Raw genomic sequence first — 23772 nt, forward strand, 5'->3', positions numbered from 1 at the left:
GATTCCTTGCATTCTCTTCCGGAACATCCGGGCGCATTTTGAACCTAGCCTTAAATGATACCTGAATGGTGAAAGAGTTTGCTTCAATATTAGGGCTTCAGTGCACTGAGGAGTGGGCCCTTGTCCTTCAGTGCACCTCAGCGTCTACGTTTTCTTTGACTGTCAGGACAGTTGTCCTTTCACCTGGTCCAGTAGCAGCACCTCAGAGCTGTGTGTCACAGATTCAGCACTTGTGTGGTACGCATCTGATCAGCTGAAGCAGGTATACTGCACGTGTGCCAAAATTGTGGTGGACAGCGCCAGAACCCAGCAAGAGCACCAGCTGAGAGGACAGTGATGCCTGGCCCTGTCCATCTAGGGGAGTGGGTTGTGGAAAATAGAGTAGCTGAGGTCCCCTGAGTGACTAGGGCCCGTTCCTTGTGCATACAAGCAGAGGAAAACGGGGTCGCTGAGGGACTAGGGCCCACCACTCTGAGCCCTAATTCACATATAGAGGAAAACTCTTGTTTTCACTGTACTGCATTAGCCCAGCGCTTTTTTCTTTGGTCTGAACCTGCATTGTTGGCTATGCGCTACACTATTTTTATGATTCATGAGACCCTTTCTGCTATTCGAAAAACAAGGAGAACTAAGAAATGTAAAGTTCAATTTCTCTATGCTGTAAATCAGGGGTGCACAACGTTTCCTGGTTGGGGGCCACATTGGTTCAGTCTGGCAATGACGAGGGCCGCAATTCAAATTTAAAGGTGTATTAACAACTGAAATATTGTACTTATGGCATATTGAACACACATTATATACCATTAATGTCTAGTTACACTTCCAGGACTCCCATCTAATGGGAGAAATACATGAAAAATACATGTGAGCAGCCACAAGATATAGGCATACATGTCTGTTACCAGATGGTTGGGGGCCGCACAGAATAGTATCAAGGGCCGCATGTGGCCCCCGGGCCGCAGGTTGTGCACCCCTGCTGTAAATTGACTTTCACTAAGGTTTGCAGATGCCATATAATAGCAGTTGCTTCTCAGCTCAGTCTTTGAGTCAGTTTGGCCTCCTTTATTTAGCTGAAGAGGATTTTGACTTGTAAGAGCATCTTTCTCTGGAGAACCCTACCTGCTGTAATACTTGTTTCATCTTGTACCAGCTCTGAAGAAGGATGAAATCTTTGCTGTCAGGGTCCAAGGGACATTCTTTGGTCAGCTAATAGTGGTCATTCTCTAAAGAAGTAAAGAAGAGAAAAAAAGGATGTATAAAACTGAACTTTAAGGGGGTATCCCCCCCCCCTTTTCCCATTTATTTATTTTTATAATCGTAGCATACTAGCAGAAGGACCCGGCTTCGCCCGGGTATATTTCATTTAATGTTTTGTGTGTGTGTCGTTAAAAAATATCAACAGTATACACTATAACCGTGACCTCAGCAGCACCCCGTCCCTTTTTAGACTACTTTCACACTCGCGTTTGCTGCGGATCCGTCATGGATCTGCTCAAACTCATCAGTTCAGATAATACAACTGCATGCATCCGTTCAGAATGGATCCGTTTGTATTATCTGTAACATAGCCAAAACGGATCCGTCTTGAACACCATTGAAAGTCAATAGGAGACGGATCCGTTTTCTGTTGTGCCAGATTGTGTCAGTTTGGCTCAGTTTTGTCAGACTGACACCAAATGCTGCAAGCACCTCCACCTCCAAAGCAGAGACGGAACAGAGCGAAACTGATGCATTGAGCGGATCCTTATCCATTCAGAATGCATTAAAGAGGACCTTTCACCTGGATATGCTTAATCTAATTATTATCCTACCTTATAGTGCGGCCCCCACTGATGTCTTGCTCAAGTTCTTGCGAGAATCGCAGCTCCTTTTCCCCGTGAGAACTTGAGCGAGGCGCTCTGTTTGGATGCGGCCGCAGCCAAGGAGAAGATAACCGCGCCCAGGAGAAATAAAAGTCCAAGCCTAGTATAACCCAGTCGCCTCATTAGCATATGGGGCACCAAAAAATACGGGGACCACAGTGGACGAATGGGGGGTTCTTTAGAAAAAAGAACACATCAGTGGGGGCCGCACTATAAGGTAGGATAATAATTAGATTAAGCATATCCAGGTGAAAGGTCCTCTAAGTGCAAAACTGATCCGTTTTGGACTGCTTGTGAGATCCCTGAATGGATCTCACAAACGTAAACCAAAATACCAGTGTTAAAGTAGCCTTACAGTGACCTCCACAGCGGTCGCCCCTTTATTAGTGACCTCCACAGTACCCCGTCTCGTTAAGTGATTTCTACAATAACTCTCCCCCTTAAAGGGGTTGTCCGGGTTCAGAGCAGGGCAAAGGCATTTTCAGGAGTTCCGGTGATGAACCAGGCTCTCCATGAGGCTGCCAGGAAGCCCGGTGACATCACTGGCACTGATGGGCGGGCTTTAGCGCTGCCATAGCCGCTTTACTGGCTAGGCTAGGACAGCGGTAAAGCACTTAAAGGGGTTCTGCACTTTCACTTAACTGATGATCTATCCCCTGGATAGATCATCAGCTTCTGATCGGCGGGGATCTGACACCCGGGACCCCCGCCAATCAGCTGTTTGAGAAGGCAGCAGCGCCACGGCCTTCTCACTGTTTACCGCCGGCCCACTGACGTCACGACTAGTATCAACTAGCATGGGCGGGGCTAAGCTCTGTTCACTTGAATGGAGCTTAGCAGCGCCCACGCTAGTTGATACTAGTCGTGAGGTCAGTGGGCCGGTGGTAAACGGTGAAAAGGCTGCGGTGCTGCTGGAGCGCCGCTGCCTTCTCAAACAGCTGATCGGCGGGGTTCCCGGGCGTCGGACCCCCGCCGATCAGAAGCTGATGATCTATCCAGAGGATAGATCATCAGTTAAATGAGAGTGCAGAACCCCTTTAAAAGTGGCCTCTACAGCAGCATGTCCCTAGGGTGGTCAGAGGTCATGTGACCGTGGGTATGGCATTTGGGATATGAAGAATATGCAGGCTTCTATTGGCTAATGTAGGTCATGCGATGTGCGATATTTGCATTTTGTTTGGGAATATCTCAGGAACGGTACGTGCTAGAGAGCTGAGACCCGGTCTAAAACCTTCCCGGACACCTGATGTACATGTGTGCCAAATTTTGTGATTGTAAATGCGACGGTGCGGATTCCTTTAGCGGACATACACACACACCACACACACACCACACACTCACCTAAAGAATTATTAGGAACACCATACTAATATGGTGTTGGACCCCATTTTGCCTTCAGAACTGCCTTAATTCTACGTGGCATTGATTCAACAAGGTGCTGATAGCATTCTTTAGAAATGTTGGCCCATATTGATAGGATAGCATCTTGCAGATGATGGAGATTTGAGGGATGCACATCCAGGGCACGAAGCTCCCGTTCCACCACATCCCAAAGATGCTCTATTGGGTTGAGATCTGGTGACACTGGGGGCCATTTTAGTACAGTGAACTCATTGTCATGTTCAAGAAACCAATTTGAAATGATTCGAGCTTTGTGACATGGTGCATTATCCTGCTGGAAGTAGCCATCAGAGGATGGGTACATGGTGGTCATGAAGGGATGGACATGGTCAGAAACAATGCTCAGGTAGCCTGTGGCATTTAAACGATGGCCAATTGGCACTAAGGGGCCTAAAGTGTGCCCAGAAAACATCCCCCACACCATTACGCCACCACCACCAGCCTGCACAGTGGTAACAAGGCATGATGGATACATGTTCTAATTCTGTTTACGCCAAATTCGGACTCTACCATTTGAATGTCTCAACAGAAATCAAGACTCCTCAGACCAGGCAACATTTCTCCCGTCTTCAACAGTTCAATTTTGGTGAGCTCGTGCAAATTATAGCCTCTTTTTCCTATTTGTAGTGGAGATGAGTGGTACCCGGTGGGGTCTTCTGCTGTTGTAGCCCACCTTTCTTTCCCATTCTGACATTCAGTTTAGAGTTCAGGAGATTGTCTTGACCAGGACCACAACCCTACATGCATTGAAGCAACGTGATTGGTTGACTAGATAATCGCATTAATGAGAAATAGAACAGGTGTTCCTAATAATTTTTTAGGTGAGTGTACATACACTCAGCTTTATATATTAGATTGCTAGTTTATGCCATAACACAAGGCGTCCGATGATAAAACTACCTAATTTAAAGGGACCCTGTCACTGGGATTTTGGGTATAGAGCTGAGGACATGAGTTGCTAGATCGCCGCTTGCACATCCGCAATACCCAGTCCCCATAGCTCTGTGTGCTTTTATTGTGTATAAAAACCGATTTGATACATATGCAAATTAACCTGAGATGAGTCAGAGCTTGAAAATATGACTCTTCTCTGGTCACACAAGTAAGATATGACTCTTTTATGGTAATTTGCATATGTATCAAATTGTTTTTTTTTACACAATAAAAGCACACAGAGCTATGGGGACTGGGTATTGCAGATGTGCTAGTGGCCATCTAGCAGCCCATGTCCTCAGCTCTATACCCAAAATCCCGGTGACAGGTTCCCTTTAAATGCTTAATCTTCTTCCATTTAGTAATCGCATTCCGGTACACCCCCCATTACCAGATCAGATTTAGACCTCAAAGCCCCACCCTGTATAATTACAGAACCCATACATTCCAGGCTTATGCCTGCCAACCCTAGCTGTCCTGCATCTCATGTAGCCCCCCCAGCTGCATTCATATGCTGTCCTTTCAGAAGCCCCCCCCCCCCAAGTTCTGTCCTGTGGGCCCCGTACTTATCTGATGCCCTGCCCTCTAGGCCCCCTATCCATCTGATGCCACACTCCTCTGGGCGCCCATGTGCAGCTTGGGGACACCAGTATGAGGCCAGAATGGGGACTGGAAGATCACGGAGCGGCGGGGAGCAGGCAAGTATGGTTTTTTCCACAACTGTACAATGCACCACTAGTTAACATCACATTTTTGTCCCACATATAAATGGGTTTTCCGGGTTTTTTTTTTTACCGGATTGTGCAGGATACAAGAACGTGGAGTACTGCATTTTTGTATCGTGTACGTCATAATCCAGTAAAAACACATGTATGTTAAAGAATCAAATGCCACTGTATAACGCCTGCCTGCCTGCCCGTTTAAAAATTTGCTGTGGGGCCCAGTCATTTCTAGCTACTCGACTGGTTACCAGGGGCTCAGACCAGCAATACATAGAATGGGCGCCTATGCTACAGCAGGGGTCATACTGTTCTGTACATACAGTGTAGTGTGATGTCATGTTCACCTCTCCGGGTATATTACCCAGGAAAGCACAATTCTGCAAAAAGGACAAGTTCTATCTTTTGGTGGAACGGAAGTGCGGAATGGAACCCCACGGAAGCCCTGCGTAGTGCTTATTTTTTTTTAAAGGGGCCTAAGACTTTGACATGTCCCCCACAACAGTATGATAGAATGACACTACATGACAGATAGGGTGTGCATGTATGTATATAATATATATAATAGGAAAAGGATGGCATGGCAGCCTAGTCTGGTCTAGATCGTGACTAGCCAATGGAGCGGGGTTTACACGGGAGGGGGGCCCATACAGAAATTTGCTGTGGGGCCCAGTCACCTCTAGTTACGCCCCTAGATGCATGTAAGGTCCAGGGCTGGTTCTAGCTTAAGAAAGAGGTTGTCATGTCCTATATGATGTCTGATTTTACATGACATTTTTACATTTATTGATTTAATTTTTTTTTTGTTTTCTTTTACATTAACAACCCGTTTAATTCTGGGCACAGCCACTACTAATAGTACAGAGCTGCGCCCAGTAAACCATGATCAATGCGGTTAGTTAGACCACCCTCAGAGCAAATTTTGATGACCTACGGTAATCACCAAATCACCATGCAGAAAATGAGACCTCACTCATCTCTGTAGATGTAAATATAAAAATAAAAAAAAGGATTCAGAATGCAATTATCAAGTTATTTTTTAAGTATTAAAAAAAAAAAAAAAAAAAAAAACATACATGTGGTATCGCTGTAATAATCATACGGACCTGGAGAATCCGTTTTACTGCGTTGTGAACAATGTAAAAACAAATCCCACAAAATCATGTCTAAATATTTTTTATTTTTTTTCCATTTCAACCCCATTTGAAATTTTTATTTTTTTTTTCAGCTTCCCACTACAACGTATGCAATGTTAAATGATGCCATTAGAAAGTGAAACTTGTCGCAAAAACAAGCTGTTATTTGGCTATGTGAACGGAAAAATAAAGTTATGGCATACTGGGCGCAAAAAACAGAAAACCACACTGTCCTCAAGGGTTTAATAATACTTTCTCAAGAGAGAGAGTCTCTTCTGTTCAAGTAGCCGCACGTCTCGAGTAATGTTACATCATGCCTCCCACTGTACAGAAATATTCTGTGGCCTCCTGAAGCTTGTACAGAGGAGAAACTCCTCAGGCAGCAATATTATCAAGCCTCATAAAAATATAATAAAGTGGAGGTCCTCTAGTCAAATCTCAACTTCTTTTATGTAATTTGTCTCTTCCTCATCCTTTCTGGCAGAAAGTATGTGTAGATCGGGGAGGGGAACTGCTCTAAAGTGTCTGTGTTCTATTTGAACTTAATCAACCTCCTGAAAAATGAAATAAGCCAGTCATGAATGAGACAAGGCACTAGTGTGCAGTACTTGGCATATGCCGTGTGCATGGAGCATCAGCTCTGCCTACACGTCTGCAGTCTAATAATGGAGAATAGGGTAAGCTTCTCTAAGGGCCGCTTCACACGAGCGGATGCCGTGCGTGGCATCCGCTCCGTGAAAGAGTGCCAAGACCCGCTGCAGACTGCAGAGGCACGGAGCAGTAACATGACTGTTAATGCTCCGTGCCTCTCTGTGATCTCTTTACTACGAAATCACAGTTGTCACTGTGATTTCGTAGTAAAGAGATCACAGAGAGGCACGGAGCATTAACAGTCATGTTACTGCTCCGTGCCTCTGCAGTCTGCAGCGGGTCTTGGCACTCTTTCACGGAGCGGATGCCACGCACGGCATCCGCTCGTGTGAAGCGGCCCTAAGGGTACTGCCACACGGTCAGGTTTCTGGAATCCAAAATCAGGAGGGATCATAAAATGAAAGAAAGTATGAAGGACAGATCAGATCAAATCTGTTTTGAATTCACTCTGAATTCACTCCTGGTTTTGGCTTCCAAAACTGCATGCAGAAACCTGACCGTGTGGTTGTACCTTTTAGACTTCTGTCAGCAAAGAATGAGTAAGGGTTTCCATTTATTTTATTTTATTTATTTTTTCTGCCGTGCATATTTCTTATAGAACATTCAGACACTGAGCCAAGTACTATTTAGAGATGCATTCATTTTGGATAAGATCACCAAGTCCACCCAGCCCTTCACTCAGGGGAAAAGTACATAAGCGAACTGGAGCTGAGCCACGTCTGCAAAATGTTAGCCTACTATCGGGAGTAAGTTCCCTATGAACATGTTTGCATTTTAAAGCTGAGCAGTGAGTCTCGAGGTTTGTTTCTCTAAGGCTGTCTACCAGGAACCTTTTTTTTTTTCCTCTTGCCGCACACCGGACATTTTTTTATTTATATTTTTACGACCAAAAAAGGGTGACACGAATGAGTTTCATATGCAGACCAAAGGCATATCTGTCAAAAAGTTGATCTGCCGTGTTGGTTTTTGTTGTTGGGTGCTGTTGTTTAAAATGGTTCATGCTGACCTATAGGCGGCTTAAAGGGTTTCTACCACATCGTTTTGACAAATTTAGCTGTCAGACACTAGCGATCCGCTAGTGTCTGCTCTACCAAACAATGCTATTATAATAGCTTTTTGTGCAGCCGTTTCCATAAAAAAAACGAACTTTTATTGATATGCTAATGGGCCTCTAGGTGCTATGTGGGCGTCTTTTCAGCACCTAGAGGCTCTGTCTACCTTCACAAAATGCCGCCCAGCGCGTCCCTCCAGCCCGCCCATCTGCGATCCTACCTCTGAATCCTCGCGCCTGGCTGTCTTCGGCGCAGGCGCAGTGAATGTCTGACCGCTCCCTGCACAGACATCTCCACTGCACCTGCGCTGATGACCGGGATGTCTGTGCAGGCAGCGGTCAGACATTCACTGCGCCGAAGACAGACGCGCATGGCGCAGGCGCGAGAATTCGTCCGCTGACTCGGAGGTAGGATCGCATTCCAGAGGAGGAGATGGGCGGGCTGTATCAATGGGATCTGGGAAATGCCAAATTATCAGATATATTCTGGATTATTAGAAAAGTATATAAATCTCACTGGTTCTGGAGTGTTCATATGAGGCAGATTTATTTCAGAATTGAATGGTTGATGTCCTACTGAGCAAAGATTAACTAATCGATTGTACCGAACCAAGGCCTCTCGGGCAGCCAAGCAAATTTTCTTTGCTCAGCTCTGTTAAAGGGCAGTTACCCAGAAAGAGCTGAGTTCCTGGTATGAGACATTCTGTTTTGCTTTCTTTTTGGAAAGGAGACTGGCTTGCATGCCTCTTCAGCAGAGAAGCATTGTGTGGGAACACAAGCACAGGAATAGATTAAATTAAAAACAAAACGACAAAGAAAAACTTATTATGATAAATAGTCTTGAGCGAATCAACTTCTGATCATTAATCAGAAGTCTCTATTTCGTTAAAAAACTTCTCCGTACAGCATTAAAATGTATTGCCTCTGGAGTCGAACTTCGTTTCAGCCGAGGTCATGTGAGACTTTGGTAAATGAATTGGGTATTTATATCTAAATGTTTAAAAACATTTAAAATTAGGAATCCGAAGTCTGGTTTGGTACCGAGGTACCATATGGAACCAAACCCGACTTCGGATCCCTAATTTTAAATGGTTTCTAAAGATGCAGAAATGAATACCGAATTAATTCACCGAAGTCTGGCAGGACTTTGGGTGAAATGAAGTTTGGCTCCACGGAGCCAATACTTTTTAATGCTGTATGAATTAAAATCAACGTTTTTGAATGAATCAACTTTGGATTGATGCTCTGAAGCGCTCTTCGCTCAAGACTAATGATGAAGGATGAGCGAGCTTGTGTTTCAAGTTCGGCGTGCAAGGTTTGGGTTTCAGTTATCGAAGAATTAAGTTATGTGGTCCGTGGTAATGGAATCCTTAACGGAATTCTTAGATAACCCGAACCTTGCATGCCAAACTTGAAACACTAGTTCGTCCATCCCTATTAATGATAAAGCATTGATTGAACAGTTTGAGGCTACCACCAGGGGAAATTCTTATTATGAAAAAACACTAGGCTTAGGAAAGCTAATTTGAATATCTTTCCCAGAAACCCAGAGGAGCATTTCCTGGCCTCAAATATTCCACCCACATGCTATGCATACTAGTCGATTGCTTTATGAGAGAGTACCTCCCCCAGTTAAAGCATATATATTTCACAGAAACCTAGATTAGAATACTAGGCTCTCTCACTCTTGTCTCAATCTGTCCAGAAAAAAATAATAATTTGTACCCAAATTACATTTTTCTAGAAATTTAGTGAATCAGACCTAAAACGCATTTCAAGAAATTCGCTCATCACTACTACGGAGTCTTCCTAGAACCCTAAAATTTTCTAGGAACGCACCTGGGGTTCTTAGAACATGATGGATGGAAGAAAATATGGTATAGATTGCCTTTTGAATATACTGTAGTTGCGTTGTGGCTGGATCCATGAACTCGTTGACGAATGTTGGGTGGAGTACTTGCTCATCATGGCTCAAACGTCATATTGGGTCTTGTCTGGTGAATGCCCTATATTCTCCTAATGAGATGTTGGGAATTTAAGCCCATCTATAACAGTCCCAATCTTTAAGTATATTTACTAATCTATTATTATCTATGTCACTAACTATTTATATGTGGGTTAATAATTGGGCCTGCTCTTTTAAAGTGCTAATCATTGCTGTGTTACTTGGTAACGGTGGTTCTTTCTGAGAGAGATTTATCTGCTTTGCTGGCCAGAATCCCATTTACTCATCTGCTGCTCACAATTTATTTGTCCTGACAAGTTATTGTGAAGTCTGATGGAAAAGAGAATGTGTCTCCCGGAGGCAACCAGTATTCCACGATGCATTGCTCTTCTATGACTGTATGACGGCCAATAAATGCTCAGCTTATGCATCTCTAAGTGGTGAGAAGGATTAGTTATTGGGTGGATATGCCACATGTTATCTGAAGAGTTAAGCTACTTTCAGACTCGCGTTTGGTGTGGATCCGTCATGGATCCGTTCAAAAAATACAACCGTCTGAATCCGTTCAGAACGGATCCGTTTGTATTATCTTTAACATAGCCAAGACGGATCCGTCTTGAACACCATTGAAAGACAATGGAGGACGGATCCGCGTTTTGGTGTCCACATCCAAAGCGGAATGGAGACTGAACTGATGCATTCTGAGCGGATCCTTTTCCATTCAGAATGCATTAGTGCAAAATTTGATCCGTTTTGGACCGCTTGTCAGAGCCCTGAACGGATCTCACAAATGGAAAGCCAAAACGGCAGTGTGAAAGTAGCCTTAAACGTCACCTGCTTCAATGAACTAATGGATATATTTGAGGTAAACAAGGGGTAATATAGAAATTACTCTGACAACCAAGGCTGTCGGGCAGAGACTCGTATTGTCATAAAACACGTAGTGTTACACTGACTACATTCACCATGTGACCGTAGCCCTATTCAGAGTATATTCTATATCTACTTCTGCCATGCTTCTAATGCTACCTGTTATATTGTCCATAAATGCCACATTTATGTAGAACATGCCCCTAGGAACAAAATTGTTGCAATAAACCTTGCCTGTCAGTGGCATTGCAGGCCTCTAAACTCTACAGCCATTTCCATGGTAGAACTAACTGCTGACCATCTAAAGCAGTGCTTCTCATACTGTGAGGTGCCACCCAGTTGATGATTGGGCTTGGCTGGCGAGGTTCTTTTGATGGATGTAATCGTACACGACAAAAGAGAAAACTGGTAAAAATACCAGCTGGAAGTCATATAATGGTCTGATATAGTGCTATCACTCACGTATGTACATATGGCAGATTGTCCTGTAAACTTGTCTGAAAGTTTAGGTATGATTTTAAAGGGGTTTTCTGAGGGTGGTTATTTATTAAAAAAAATTCTGATTACGTACCCTCTGGATAGGTCATCAGTATCTGATCAGTGGGGGTCCGACACCTGGGACCCCCGCCAGTCAGCTTTTTGAGAAGGCGCCAGCACTTGCACAGCGTCGTACATTGTATTGCGCCTGTGCTTGGTATCGCAACTCGGCCCCATTAACTTAAATGGCCTAGCCCTAGGCAAAGTGGGAGATGTCGGGACGGGTTCAGACAGCTGATGAGTAGGGCTTCCAGGTGTCTGATATGGATGACCTTCCATCAGTAATGCTCTGACATCCAGATCATAAGTTTAATCTAGGAAATTTTTGAAATGTTGCCCTTTTCGTGACCGAAGGTGAGACCAAAGCATCATTCTGACTGATGAGGCCCTGTTGTATTGTGTATGGCAGGGTGTCCGATTGTTTCTCAGTGGCAGATTTTGGGAGGGAAGTCTGCATTATGTTAGTCTTTACATGCTACGGTAGTATAACATGAGGCTTCAGAACGTGAAGCAAGGATGGGAGGTGTGGTGTGGTATTGTACTGTGATAATGTTGTGTCCTTGTTGTATTATTCATCATTACCCCTTAGTGACCACAAATAAGCCTTTTTTACAGCGGTCACGAAGGGGCAGCCAGGTCTAAGTGCTGCATGGGTCTCCTGTGCCAAGGAAAGCGGGGGCTCCTGCTGTAATGGCCTGAATCAGACCACGGCATTTAAGTGGTTACACAAAGAGCGGGACTCCCTCTGTCTCCCATCAGCATTCTATAAATAAGATTGTGGGTTGCTGATGTCTGTGCATGGCAGGCTGGAACCTAATGAAGGCCCCAGCGATGCCTACAGTGTGTCCTAGCAGCCTGTTGGTCGATGTCAGTATAGCAGAATAATACATTGCAGTTGCTTATGCATATTATAGAAGCAATCAAAAGATTGCCTATAAAGTATACGGTAAGTTGTCTCTCAAACATAAATCCCTAACATAGCTCCGTAGAATGAAGCAGAAAACCTTATAGATTAGTTTTTTGCAGTTGTAGTTTTTGATGGTGGCATTTTGGGGGACACATTACTAGGGATGAGCGAATCTACTTCGGATGAAAGATCCAAAGTCGATTTGCATAAAACTTAGTTATAATACTGTACGGAGCATGAGCGCCCTACAGTATTAGAATGTATTGGCTCTGATGAGCCGAAGGTATTACTTTGCGAAGTCTCGCAAGACTTCTGGTAATAACTTCATAAATTAATTTGTACTGTAAAAAAACATTTCTCGGACTCTGGTTCGGTTCCAAGGTACAATAACTTCGGGTCATCTGAGCCAATACTTCCTAATGCTGTACGAAGCTCCTGCTCCGTACAGTATTAGAACAAAGTTTTATGCGAACATCCGAAGTCGATTCGCTCGTCCCTAGTAGTTTGTCAACCAAAATGTCACCATTAAAAACTACAACTGCAAAAACAAATCCCACTTATGACTATATCAACAGGAACAAAAAGTTATAGCTATTGGAATGCTACAAAAATTACTTGGTCACTAAGGTCCAACACATACTGGTTACTAAGTGGTTAATGAACAAACTGTTTGTCTGACACCATTTTCTGTTTGCTTTTAGATTGAATTGATTTCTTTTATATCTAAAAGATGAAGAGTCTACTTAGCATCTTGATGCTCCTCACCAACTTATTTAATCAGTGGCTGGTTCATGCAGAATTTTTCACATCAATAGGTAGGTGTCTATGAGTGAAAGTGGTTTTCTAGTCAAGTAATAAAGGACTAGTCCTTTATTAGAGATTGGTACTCTGTTCATATTTTTATAGTCTGCTCTTGGCACTTTGCTACACAGTCAGACCCCCTCAAGGGAGTTAAAGGGATTTTCAAGTGTTTAATACTGATCACCTAACCTCTGGATAGGTCATCAGTATCTGATTGGTGTGGGTACGAAACCCGTGTACCCGGGTGTTTGAAAAGGCCTTTTTCGTATTGCAGCTCAGCCCTATTTGCTGTGGGGAGCTATGTAAAGTGCATTGAGGGAACCATGAATGCCAACATGTAATGTGACATCCTGAAGCAGAGCATGATCCTCTCCCTTCAGAAACTGGGCTGCCAGGCAGTATTCCAACATGATAAATACCCCAAACACACCTCTAAGACGACCACTGCCTTGCTAAAAAAAACTGAGGATAAAGGTGGTGGACTGGCCAAGCATGTCTCCAGACCTAAACCCTATTGAACATCTGTGGGGCATCCTTAAATGGAAGGTGGAGGAGTGCAAGTTCTCTAACATCCAACAGCTCTGTGATGTCTTCATGGAGGAGTAGAAGAGGTTTCCAGTAGCAACCTGTGAAGCTCTAGTGGACTCCATGCCCAAGAGTTAAGGCAGTGCTGGAAAATAATGCTGGCCACACAAAATACTGACACTTTAGGCACAATTTGGCCATTTTCACTTGGGGCTGTACTCAATCTTGTTGCCAGCGGTTTAGACATTAATGGCTGTGTTGAGCTATTTTGAGGGCACACCAAATTTACACAAGATCTTGATAAATTTAGATCCTGGTGTCCCCAAGTGAGATGGTATTAGCTGCTCTAGCCACTGCCAGTATCCTTTTCTTTTATCCAAGAAATTCAGGAATTGGCATATAATATCTCTGGGCGGGTCAGAATCTCTTGGTTTTTGTCTAAGAGCTCTATGTGCCCTTTCAATAATCATGTCCGCAGGATCTTCACTACCCAGGAGAGATGTAGCAATCCTCTTAATGGTGGACATAAGCTCCTCATTAGGTACCGCTTCAGGGATCCCTCTGAATCTAAGATTATTTCGCCTGCTGCGATTTTAATTTTAATTTTATTTTTTTATTTTTATTTTTGATCCTCCATTGCGGCATAGAGGGAGTTAATGTGGTGCTGACAGGAGGAAAGGGACTGCGAGATGGCCGAGCTATGGTCCAGGGCAGCCGACTGTGTGGCCTCCAGCGATTCCACAGAACATGCCTATGTTTTGGATCTCTTGTGTAAGAGTCAAAATCTCCTGTTTCAGCGGAGATAAAGCCTCGGCAAGGGTCTGCTTAATAAAGCGTCTGGAGACGGGAAAGTGGCGTGAGTTCACTGACTCGCCTCCATCACTCTCGTCGTCCGATGCGCCTCCTTCTGTCTCGGCGGGAGTGCGTTCGTCCGCCAGCGCCATCTTGGTTTCACAGCCGTGCTGCCTTGTTTTTTTTCAGATATTTCGCCAGCCCTGCTCCAGGATTGTGGGCTTTGGGCCCCGTGCCGGTGTCGGTGGACTTCTGTCCTCCGATCTTAACCATTTTGAAGGTTGTCAGCCTACATGAGCGGGTCCCTTAGCAATGCAATGTACGGATCTCAGCAAAGCATGTCCTCACGGCTCAGGCACTGGCTCCGCCCCCCCGGGCCTGGCTTTTTACTAGGGGTAAGCAAAGAGCTGTGTGGGTGCTTACTCCCCAGGCAATATTAAACTCCAGCTTCCAATAAGAAGCCTCCTTATTCTTCAAAAATCATACAGACCGGATAGCGTTATAGTCTACACATTTCTTTTACTAATATATGATCCTTACTCATGACATAAGCTATGTAATACTAAAAGTCTTAAAGAGCCAACCACCATCCATCAATTGATGGCACCTGAGAGGGGGAATGGTTATACAAGACATGCAGAAAAGAAAAACAAAAAACATTAATTGTATTGCAGAATAAGATTGTGTTTTATATTAGGCCAGTACAGTACAGCTTTCCCAAAGGACTCCCAGCTGACTATATACGACTTTAAGACTTTTAGTATTGCATAGCTTATGTAATCAGTAAGGATCGTATTTTGGTATCTGAAACTCGTGTGTAGGTCTGTGTGTGTGTTTTTGCCCTATAAGACGCACCCCCCCCCCCTTCAAAAAAAAAAAAGTGGTGGGAAAATGGCAGTGCGTCTTATGGGACGAATGTTGCCGTTTACACTGACACACTGCCGACCGCATGCTGCACAGCGCAGTCAGAGGTGTATCAGAGAGGAAGGGCTGGGGGCCGGCATCTTGTTTTGTAATGGCAGCGGGGCCCGGGGCAGTCACTGTATTCTATTGCACCGGGCCCCGCTCACTGTACTAATCGTATCTAACTGCACGCAATGTTTAACTATAGATTATCTTCAATCCAGCAGCCTGTACTTGCGTCCGCAGGAGGCTGGGCGGGCACTGGCAGCGTAACTCACTACGTCACGTGCCTGCTCCACCCACTTTATGAATAAAGCAGGCGGCGCAGATGCGTGATGTAGTGAGTTACGCTGCCAGTTCCTGCCTGCCCAGTCTCCTGCCTGCTATGGATGTAATTACAAGTTGCTGGATTGAAGATATTCTATAGTAAAACATTGCCTGCAATTAGATAAGATTAGTACAGTGAGCGGGACCCGGTGCAATAGAATACAATGACTGCACTGGGCCCTGCTGCCAGTACAAAACTACTGTAGATGCCAGCCCCCACCCCACATTCACAATGCACAGGAACACTGTTATGGGGGGGGGGGGGGGATCTGTGGATGACACATAGCATAAGATATTATCGGCCGATATTGAGGATTTTGACTGTTATCGGTATCAGCATTTATTTTGCCGATATACCGATAACGTACTGGGAACACAGATCGCGCTGCTGACAGCGCTCTGTGTTCCCTCAGCAGCAGCACAGGGGAGAAGGAGCAGTGTCTCCCTCCCCCTGTGCTGCTGCTGCAGCCAATGGGAGGACAGGGGACAAGAGAAGGGGAGGGGCTGTGGCCTCTGCGCCACCAATGAAGAGAAATCTCTCATTCATTCAAATTGAACAGGAGGCGGGAGCTGCAGAATGACATAGCCGGCTCCCGACCTCTATGAGCTGTAGCTGCGATCCTCGGTTAACCCCTCAGGTGCCGCGGATCGCAGCTACCAAGCCCCCCAGTATATTAATCATTGGTGGCACAGTGCGCCCTCCCCAAGCCCCCCAGTATATTAATCATTGGTGGCGCAGTGCGCCCCCCCACCCCCACATTAAAAACATTGGTGCGCCCCCCCCCCCCTTTCCTGTATTAATCATTGGTGGTGTAGCGGATCCCCTCTCCTCTGCTCCTCCGATCGGAGCCCCAGCAGTGTAAGCCTGGGGCTCCGATCGGTTACCATGGCAGCCAGGACGCTATTGAAGCCCTGGCTGCCATGATAAGCTCCATGCTGCTGTGTGCACAAAGCACAGAGCAGCAGGGACAGTGAGAGCTCCTATTCACCCTGATAGAGATCTATCAGGGTGAATAGGACAAGGGTTCTAGTCCCTAAGGGGGCTAAAAGTTAGAAAAACAAAAAAAGTTAAAAATAAATAAAACCAAAATATTAAGTATAACTGAAAAAAAGATTTACAAAAAAAAAATACACATTAACAATAAACATTAATTTTCAGCAGATTTGTGTAGGAATTAAATTTTTTTTCAAAAATGAAAATTCCCAGAATATTGGTATAAATTATCGGCTATCTGCCTGAAAGTTCACAAATTATCGGTATCGGCCCTAAAAAATAAATATCGGTCGATCCCTAGTGCCATCCACAGACTCCCCCATAGCATTTAATTTTTAATTTTTTTAATTTAGTAGTCTGGCCTAAGGGTCTGCATAAAAGGCTATGGGAGTCTACCCTGGTATCTGTATAAAAAGGTATGGGAGTCTACCCAGTGGTTTGTATAAAAGGGTATGGGAATTGCTATCTTTATTAAAGGGTATGGGAAGCTGCACTGGTATCTGTATTAAAGGGCATGGGAATCTGCCTTGGGTTCTGTCTGCAGGATAAGGGGGAGTCTGTTGCTAATATAACAGGTTGGGTGTGGGAGTCTGGTGTAGGGTTTAGATTCCTAAACTATTACAGTTCACAGACCAGACCACTGTAAACAAATATAGACCCCAGAACAGTACCTAAATATAGAGACCCCCAAACACAACTTAAATACAGACCCAGGACTGATTCCCTAAACTAATAGACCCCAAAACTCACCCCCCCAACTAAATTTACCACCAAACCACTAAATACTGAGCTTACATTTCAGATTCCAGACCCCTGACTCGTACACTTACTGGGTTCAGCTTACGCTTTTCCTTCTCTGCCCCCTTGTTCTTTCCCTCTGGCTTGAGGACCTGCAGTGGTCATGTGACCACGTGCAGGTTCTGCAGATCCTAGCGCAAAGCAGCTTTGCTGCAGCTTTTGCTATGTAAAACCACAATGTGCCTCATCTTCTTGGCCAGGGATTTTCTTGGCACAAAGCACTTAAAACTGCATTCTTCTCACTAGATCCAAAGTTCATTAAGCTATAACACATTCCAAAAATTCCTGCAATAGGAGGCTAATTTGTAATCAAATTAACTGAAGTCTAAAAAAGCGGTTCTGACTGAGCCTCTCGTCCAGGCCTATTACTAGAATGGCAGCCATGTAATGTTATATACGATATATATAGGTAGGTGTTCCTTCACCTGGAAATAGACGCTAATTTCAGGTGGGTGGGGGGGGGGGGCAAGCGAGGTAGGGAAAGACTGTTTAGAAAGGGGTTGTCTTTGTGAGATAAGCATAACCTGTAGCCCGGTTATTAACTCCTTCGGGATCCTGCAATTTTCCATCTACATAATGTGCCCCCAGTATGATTAACCACCTCCCGACCGCTGTACGCACCGATGCGTCCGGGAGGTGGTTGATTAGTTCCTCCTGGACGCATCGGCGCGTCCTCTCGCGAGACGCGAGATTACGTCACAGCCGGCCCGTGCATGCGCATCGCGGGCCGGCATTTCGCAGCAGAGTATTTCGTCAGCAGCCTGCTGGCCACGATCATTGGCTGGCAGGCTGCTGATTTTCAAAAAACCAATCAGCAGCCATATAAGTAGCCATATTAGTAAATATGATGGGGTTATATGGCTGCTGTGCTCCTCTGCTCCTTCTTTTGGTCGGTTGGTTCCAGCAGAGGAGCACATCATTACTGTGAGTACCCACCACACCACATTTAGCGCCCAGATCACCCCAATTAACCCTTTGATCACCCCTTTTATCCCCCCCTGTCAATCACTAGTGAAAGGAAAAAAGTGATCAGTGCAAACTGTCACTTTTTTTTTTCACTGGTATTGACCGTTAGGTTTCAGTATAGTTTAGGCCCCTTGGTTAGGTAGTTTAGGGATCGGTTAGCGCCCAGCCCACCGCACCGCAGTCCGTTATTCGCTGATTAGCGTATCGCTAATCAGCATTTGTACTTTTATAGTATCTGGAAGTGATCAAAACTGATCACGGTCAGATCTATAATTGTACTAGTGTCACTTTAGTTCGCCCTCCACCCAAAACGCAGTGTTTGCCCGATCAGGCCTGATCGGTCGCCCACACGTGCGTACACCCACGCCCGCCCCACGTGCGTACACCCACGCTGCACATTCACTTTACACGCACTGCGGCGATAAAAAAATCAGTTTTGATATTTTTTATCAACCGCAGCAGCCTCCGGTACTTCGCTAGCCTCCCATTTGTAAGACAGGCTTGCTTTTTTTTTTTCTTGGGTAGTCTCAGGGAATACCCCGAAATTTAGTTGCCCACATGTCTAACAGGGGGTATTCTTCTGAAGAGGCCTACAGGCTTCTGACCCAGTCGGATGAGGAGTGGGAACCCTCATCTGATGAATCCAGCGGGTCAGAATACGAACCTGTAGAAAGCAGTGGCTCTCTGACCCAAAGTTCGGACGAGGAGGCTGAGGTCCCTGATAGCACCAGGCGTACCCGGCCCCGTGTCGCTAGACCGCAGGTTGCGCAGGATCCGCTTCAAGAGCAGCAGAGTGGGGCTGGTGCTGTCGGATTACGTGGTGAGGCATACACCAGCAGCCCAGCCCTTCCTGGACCTAGTACCAGCACTGCCGTACAACCTGGTGAAGTAGCGAGCACCAGAAGGGCAGTTGAAGCTGGTACGGTGGCACGTGCAGTAGTGACCCCGTCGCAGCCACCGCAAAGACGTGCCCGTAGAGCCCCTAGAATCCCAGAGGTGCTGGCAAACCCTGATTGGCAGTCCCCAACTTCAGCCGCACCCGTAGTTTTCCCTTTCACCGCCCAGTCTGGAGTTCGGGTTGAGACAGCTCAGATCGGTTCGGCCCTGGGATTTTTTGAGCTGTTCTTGACTGCGGAGCTTTTAGACTTAGTTGTGGCAGAGACAAACAGGTATGCCACACAATTTATCACCGCTAACCCGGAAAGCTTTTATGCCCAGCCTTTCCGGTGGAAACCAGTCCAAGTTTCCGAATTTAAAACTTTTCTGGGCCTCCTCCTCAACATGGGCCTGACAAAAAAGCATGAATTAAGGTCATATTGGTCCACGAACCCGATTCATCACATGCCCATGTTCTCTGCTGCTATGTCCAGGACACGATTTGAGGTCATCCTGCGTTTCCTGCACTTTAGCGACAACACCGCCTCCCGTCCCAGGGGCCACCCTGCTTTTGACCGGCTCCACAAAATTCGGCCCCTCATAGACCATTTCAACCAGAAATTTGCAGATTTGTATACCCCTGAGCAAAACATCTGCATAGACGAGTCCCTGATACATTTTACCGGGCGCCTTGGCTTCAAACAATACATCCCAAGCAAGCGCGCCCGGTATGGGGTCAAATTGTATAAGCTCTGTGAAAGGGCCACAGGCTATACCCACAAATTTCGGGTCTATGAGGGAAAAGATCAGACCCTGGAGCCGGTCGGTTGCCCTGACTACCTGGGGAGCAGTGGGAAGACAGTTTGGGACTTGGTGTCACCCTTATTCGGCAAGGGGTACCATCTTTATGTGGACAATTTCTACACAAGTGTGGCCCTCTTTAGGCATTTGTTTCTAGAACGGATTGGCGCCTGTGGTACCGCGCGAACTAGTCGCGCGGGCTTCCCCCAACGGCTCGTTAGCACCCGTCTTGCAAGGGGGCAGAGGGCCGCACTGTGTAACGAAGAACTGCTCGCGGTGAAATGGAGAGACAAGCGTGACGTTTACATGCTCTCCTCCATTCACGCAGACACGACAATCCAAATTGAGCGAGCAACCCGTGTCATTGAAAAGCCCCTCTCAGTCCACGACTATAACCTCCACATGGGAGGGGTCGACTTCAATGACCAGATGTTGGCTCCGTATTTAGTTTCCCGACGCACCAGACGCTGGTATAAGAAGGTGTCTGTATATTTAATTCAATTGGCTCTGTACAATAGTTTTGTTCTCTACAGTAAGGCTGGGAGAACTGGATCCTTCCTCAAATTTCAGGAAGAGATCATCGCGAACCTCCTGTATCCAGGAGGTTCTGTGGCCCCATCCACCAGTGTAGTTAGCCGTCTACACGAGCGACACTTCCCCAGTGTCGTTGCTGGTACCTCAAACCGACCGCCACCCCGAACAAAATGTCGTGTCTGTAGCAGGAGTGGAATAAGGCGTGACACCCGCTATTTCTGTCCTGACTGTCCCGACCACCCTGCCCTATGCTTAGGGGAGTGTTTCCGAAAGTACCACACACAGGTACACCTAGCATAGGGATCACATCTCACCAGGATAGGCACACAGGGCTATTAGGGCCCATTCACTCACAGCTGCTGCAAACGTCTCCTTTCACATGGGACAAAGTGCATAACGCACTTCGCCACATCTTTGGGCGATTTGCGCTTTGCACATTGACCCATGGGGAAGGAGAGGTTTGTTCTATAAAGGTAAAAAAAAAACAAAAAAAAACAAAAAAAAAAAAACAGGTAAGCAAACAGGTTAATGTTTAGTTCCAAAAGTTAAAGTTACATGTTCTGTTCCAAAGTTAATAAAATTATTGCGTTGTGGCCTGGTTTTTTCTTTTTGTCTTTTTACCTTCCAGGTGGACCAACCGATCTACTAGCTGCAGCACCGATGTGCATTCTGACAGAAGCATTGCGCTGCTGTCAGATTACACGCAAGTCGGTGTATGCGGCGCTGCAAGACGGGATTTTCTCCTCTGCAGTGACAGATACGTTTGCCGAGGCATACGAGCTGAGGAGGAGGCGGCGTTCCTATGCTTTGGCAAGCACTTTGTGTGTATATATATATATAAAAAAAAAAAAATCCCGGCAATGATTTATTCATCCACATCGATTGATGCGAATGGAGAAATCTGGTTTGCCAGGGCATACGAGCTAAGTGGGTATGGATGTAGGGCGGAGCTCCTATGTCCTGGCAGACGCCTTTCCCCGCCATTTTTATTTTTTTTGGCAGAGATTTTTTTCATCCACATTGATCGATGCGAATGAAGAAATCTGTGCCGTTCATTTTTTTCTTTCAGCCCAGAGGCTGAACGGAAAAAAAAATCTCATTACCTGTATGCTCAATATAAGGAGAATAGCAGAAACTCCTAATGCTGGCCATACATGTAATGATTGCGGAGACCCTCAAATGCCAGGGCAGTACAAACACCCCGCAACTGACCCCATTTTGGAAAGAAGACACCCCAAGGTATTTGCTGAGGGGCATATTGAGTCCATGAAAGATTGAAATTTTTGTCCTAAGTTAGCGGAAAGTGAGACTTTGTGAGAAAAAACAAAAAAAAATCAATTTCCGCTAACTTATGCGAAAAAAAAAAAATTCTATGAACTTGCCAGGCCCCTCATTGGATACCTTGGGGTGTCTTCTTTCCAAAGTGGGGTCACATGTGGGGTATTTATACTGCCCTGGCTTTTTAGGGGCCCTAAAGCGTGAGAAGAAGTCTGGGATCCAAATGTCTAAAAATGCCCTCCTAAAAGGAATTTGGGCCCCTTTGCGCATCTAGGCTGCAAAAAAAGTGTGACACATCTGGTATCGCCGTACTCAGAAGAAGTTGGGGAATGTGTTTTGGGGTGTCATTTTACATATACCCATGCTGGGTGAGATAAATATCTTGGTCAAATGCCAACTTTGTATAAAAAAATGGGAAAAGTTGTCTTTTGCCAACATATTTCTCTCACCCAGCATGGGTATATGTAAAATGGCACCTCAAAACACATTCCCCAACTTCTCCTGAGTACTGCGATACCAGATGTGTGACACTTTTTTGATGCCAAGGTGGGCAAAGGGGCACATATTCCAAAGTGCACCTTTCGGATTTTGCAGGCCATTTTTTACACATTTTGATTGCAAAGTACTTCTCACACATATGGGCCCCTAAATTGCCAGGGCAGTATAACTACCCCACAAGTGACCCCATTTTGGAAAGAAGACACCCCAAGGTGTTCTGTGAGGGGCATGGTGAGTTCCTAGAATTTTTTATTTTTTGTCGCAAGTTAGTGGAATATGAGACTTTGATGATGTTTTTTTTGTTTTTTTTTTTTCTTACAAAGTCTCATATTCCGCTAACTTGTGACAAAAAAAAAAAAATTCTAGGAACTCGCAGTGCCCCTCACGGAATACCTTAGGGTGTCTTCTTTCCAAAATGGGGTCACTTGTGGCGTAGTTATACTGCCCTGGCAATTTAGGGGCCCAAATGTGTGAGAAGTACCTTGCAATCAAAATGTGTAAAAAATGCCCTGCAAAATCCGAAAGGTGCACTTTGGAATATGTGCCCCTTTTGCCCACCTTGGCAGCAAAAAAGTGTGACACATCTGGTATCGCCGTACTCAGGAGAAGTTGGGGAATGTGTTTTGGGGTGTCATTTTACATATACCAATGCTGGGTGAGAAAAATATCTTGGTCAAATGCCAACTTTGTATAAAAAAATGGGAAAAGTTGTCATTTGCCAAGATATTTCTCTCACCCAGCATGGGTATATGTAAAATGACACCCCAAAACACATTCCCCAACTTCTCCTGAGTACGGCGATACCACATGTGTGACACTTTTTTGCTGCCAAGGTGGGCAAAGGGGCGCATATTCCAAAGTGCACCTTTCGGATTTCACCGGTCATTTCTTACACATTTTGATTGCAAAGTTCTTCTCACACATTTGGGCCCCTAAATTGCCAGGGCAGTATAACTACCCCACAAGTGACCCCATTTTGGAAAGAAGACACCCCAAGGTATTCTGTGAGGGGCATGGTGAGTTCCTAGAATTTTTTATTTTTTGTCGCAAGTTAGTGGAATATGAGACTTTGTAAGAAAAAAATAAAAATAAAAAAATCATCATCATTTTCCGCTAACTTGTGACAAAAAATAAAAAGTTCTATGAACTCACTATGCCCATCAGCGAATACCTTAGGGTGTCTACTTTCCGAAATGGGGTCATTTGTGGGGTAGTTATACTGTTGGGCATTGTAGAACCTCAGGAAACATGACAGGTGCTCAGAAAATCAGAGCCGTTTCAAAAAGCGGAAATTCACATTTTTGTACCATAGTTTGTAAATGCTATAACTTTTACCCAAACCATTTTTTTTTTTTTTGCCCAAACATTTTTTTTTATCAAAGACATGTAGAACTATAAATTTAGCGAAAAATTTATATATGGATGTCGTTTTTTTTGCAAAATTTCACAGCTGAAAGTGAAAAATGTCATTTTTTTGCAAAAAAATCGTTACATTTAGATTAATAACAAAAAAAGTAAAAATGTCAGCAGCAATAAAATACCACCAAATGAAAGCTCCATTAGTGAGAAGAAAAGGAGGTAAAATTCATTTGGGTGGTAAGTTGCATGACCGAGCGATAAACGGTGAAAGGAGTGTAGTGCCGAAGTGTAAAAAGTGGCCTGGTCAT

At 45.0% G+C, this 23772-nt stretch overlaps 1 protein-coding gene across 5 annotated transcripts in view; it reads left to right on the forward strand.

Annotated features, from left to right (window-relative positions):
- The window catches only part of P4HA2 (prolyl 4-hydroxylase subunit alpha 2), a 172053-nt gene that overhangs the window by 8900 nt on the left and 139381 nt on the right, over nt 1-23772 (forward strand). For 4 of the 5 annotated variants that reach the window (XM_044280783.1, XM_044280788.1, XM_044280787.1 and 1 more), the window contains one exon: nt 12714-12827. In XM_044280783.1, coding sequence (XP_044136718.1) covers nt 12743-12827 — 85 coding nt within the window. In that variant the 5' untranslated portion in view covers nt 12714-12742. Of the gene's footprint in view, nt 1-3792; nt 3850-12713; nt 12828-23772 lie in introns of all 5 variants that reach the window. The other variant, XM_044280784.1, reaches the window with a different exon arrangement.

The sequence above is a fragment of the Bufo gargarizans genome, chromosome 2 (assembly GCF_014858855.1).
Source record: "Bufo gargarizans isolate SCDJY-AF-19 chromosome 2, ASM1485885v1, whole genome shotgun sequence".
Lineage (NCBI taxonomy): Eukaryota > Metazoa > Chordata > Amphibia > Anura > Bufonidae > Bufo > Bufo gargarizans.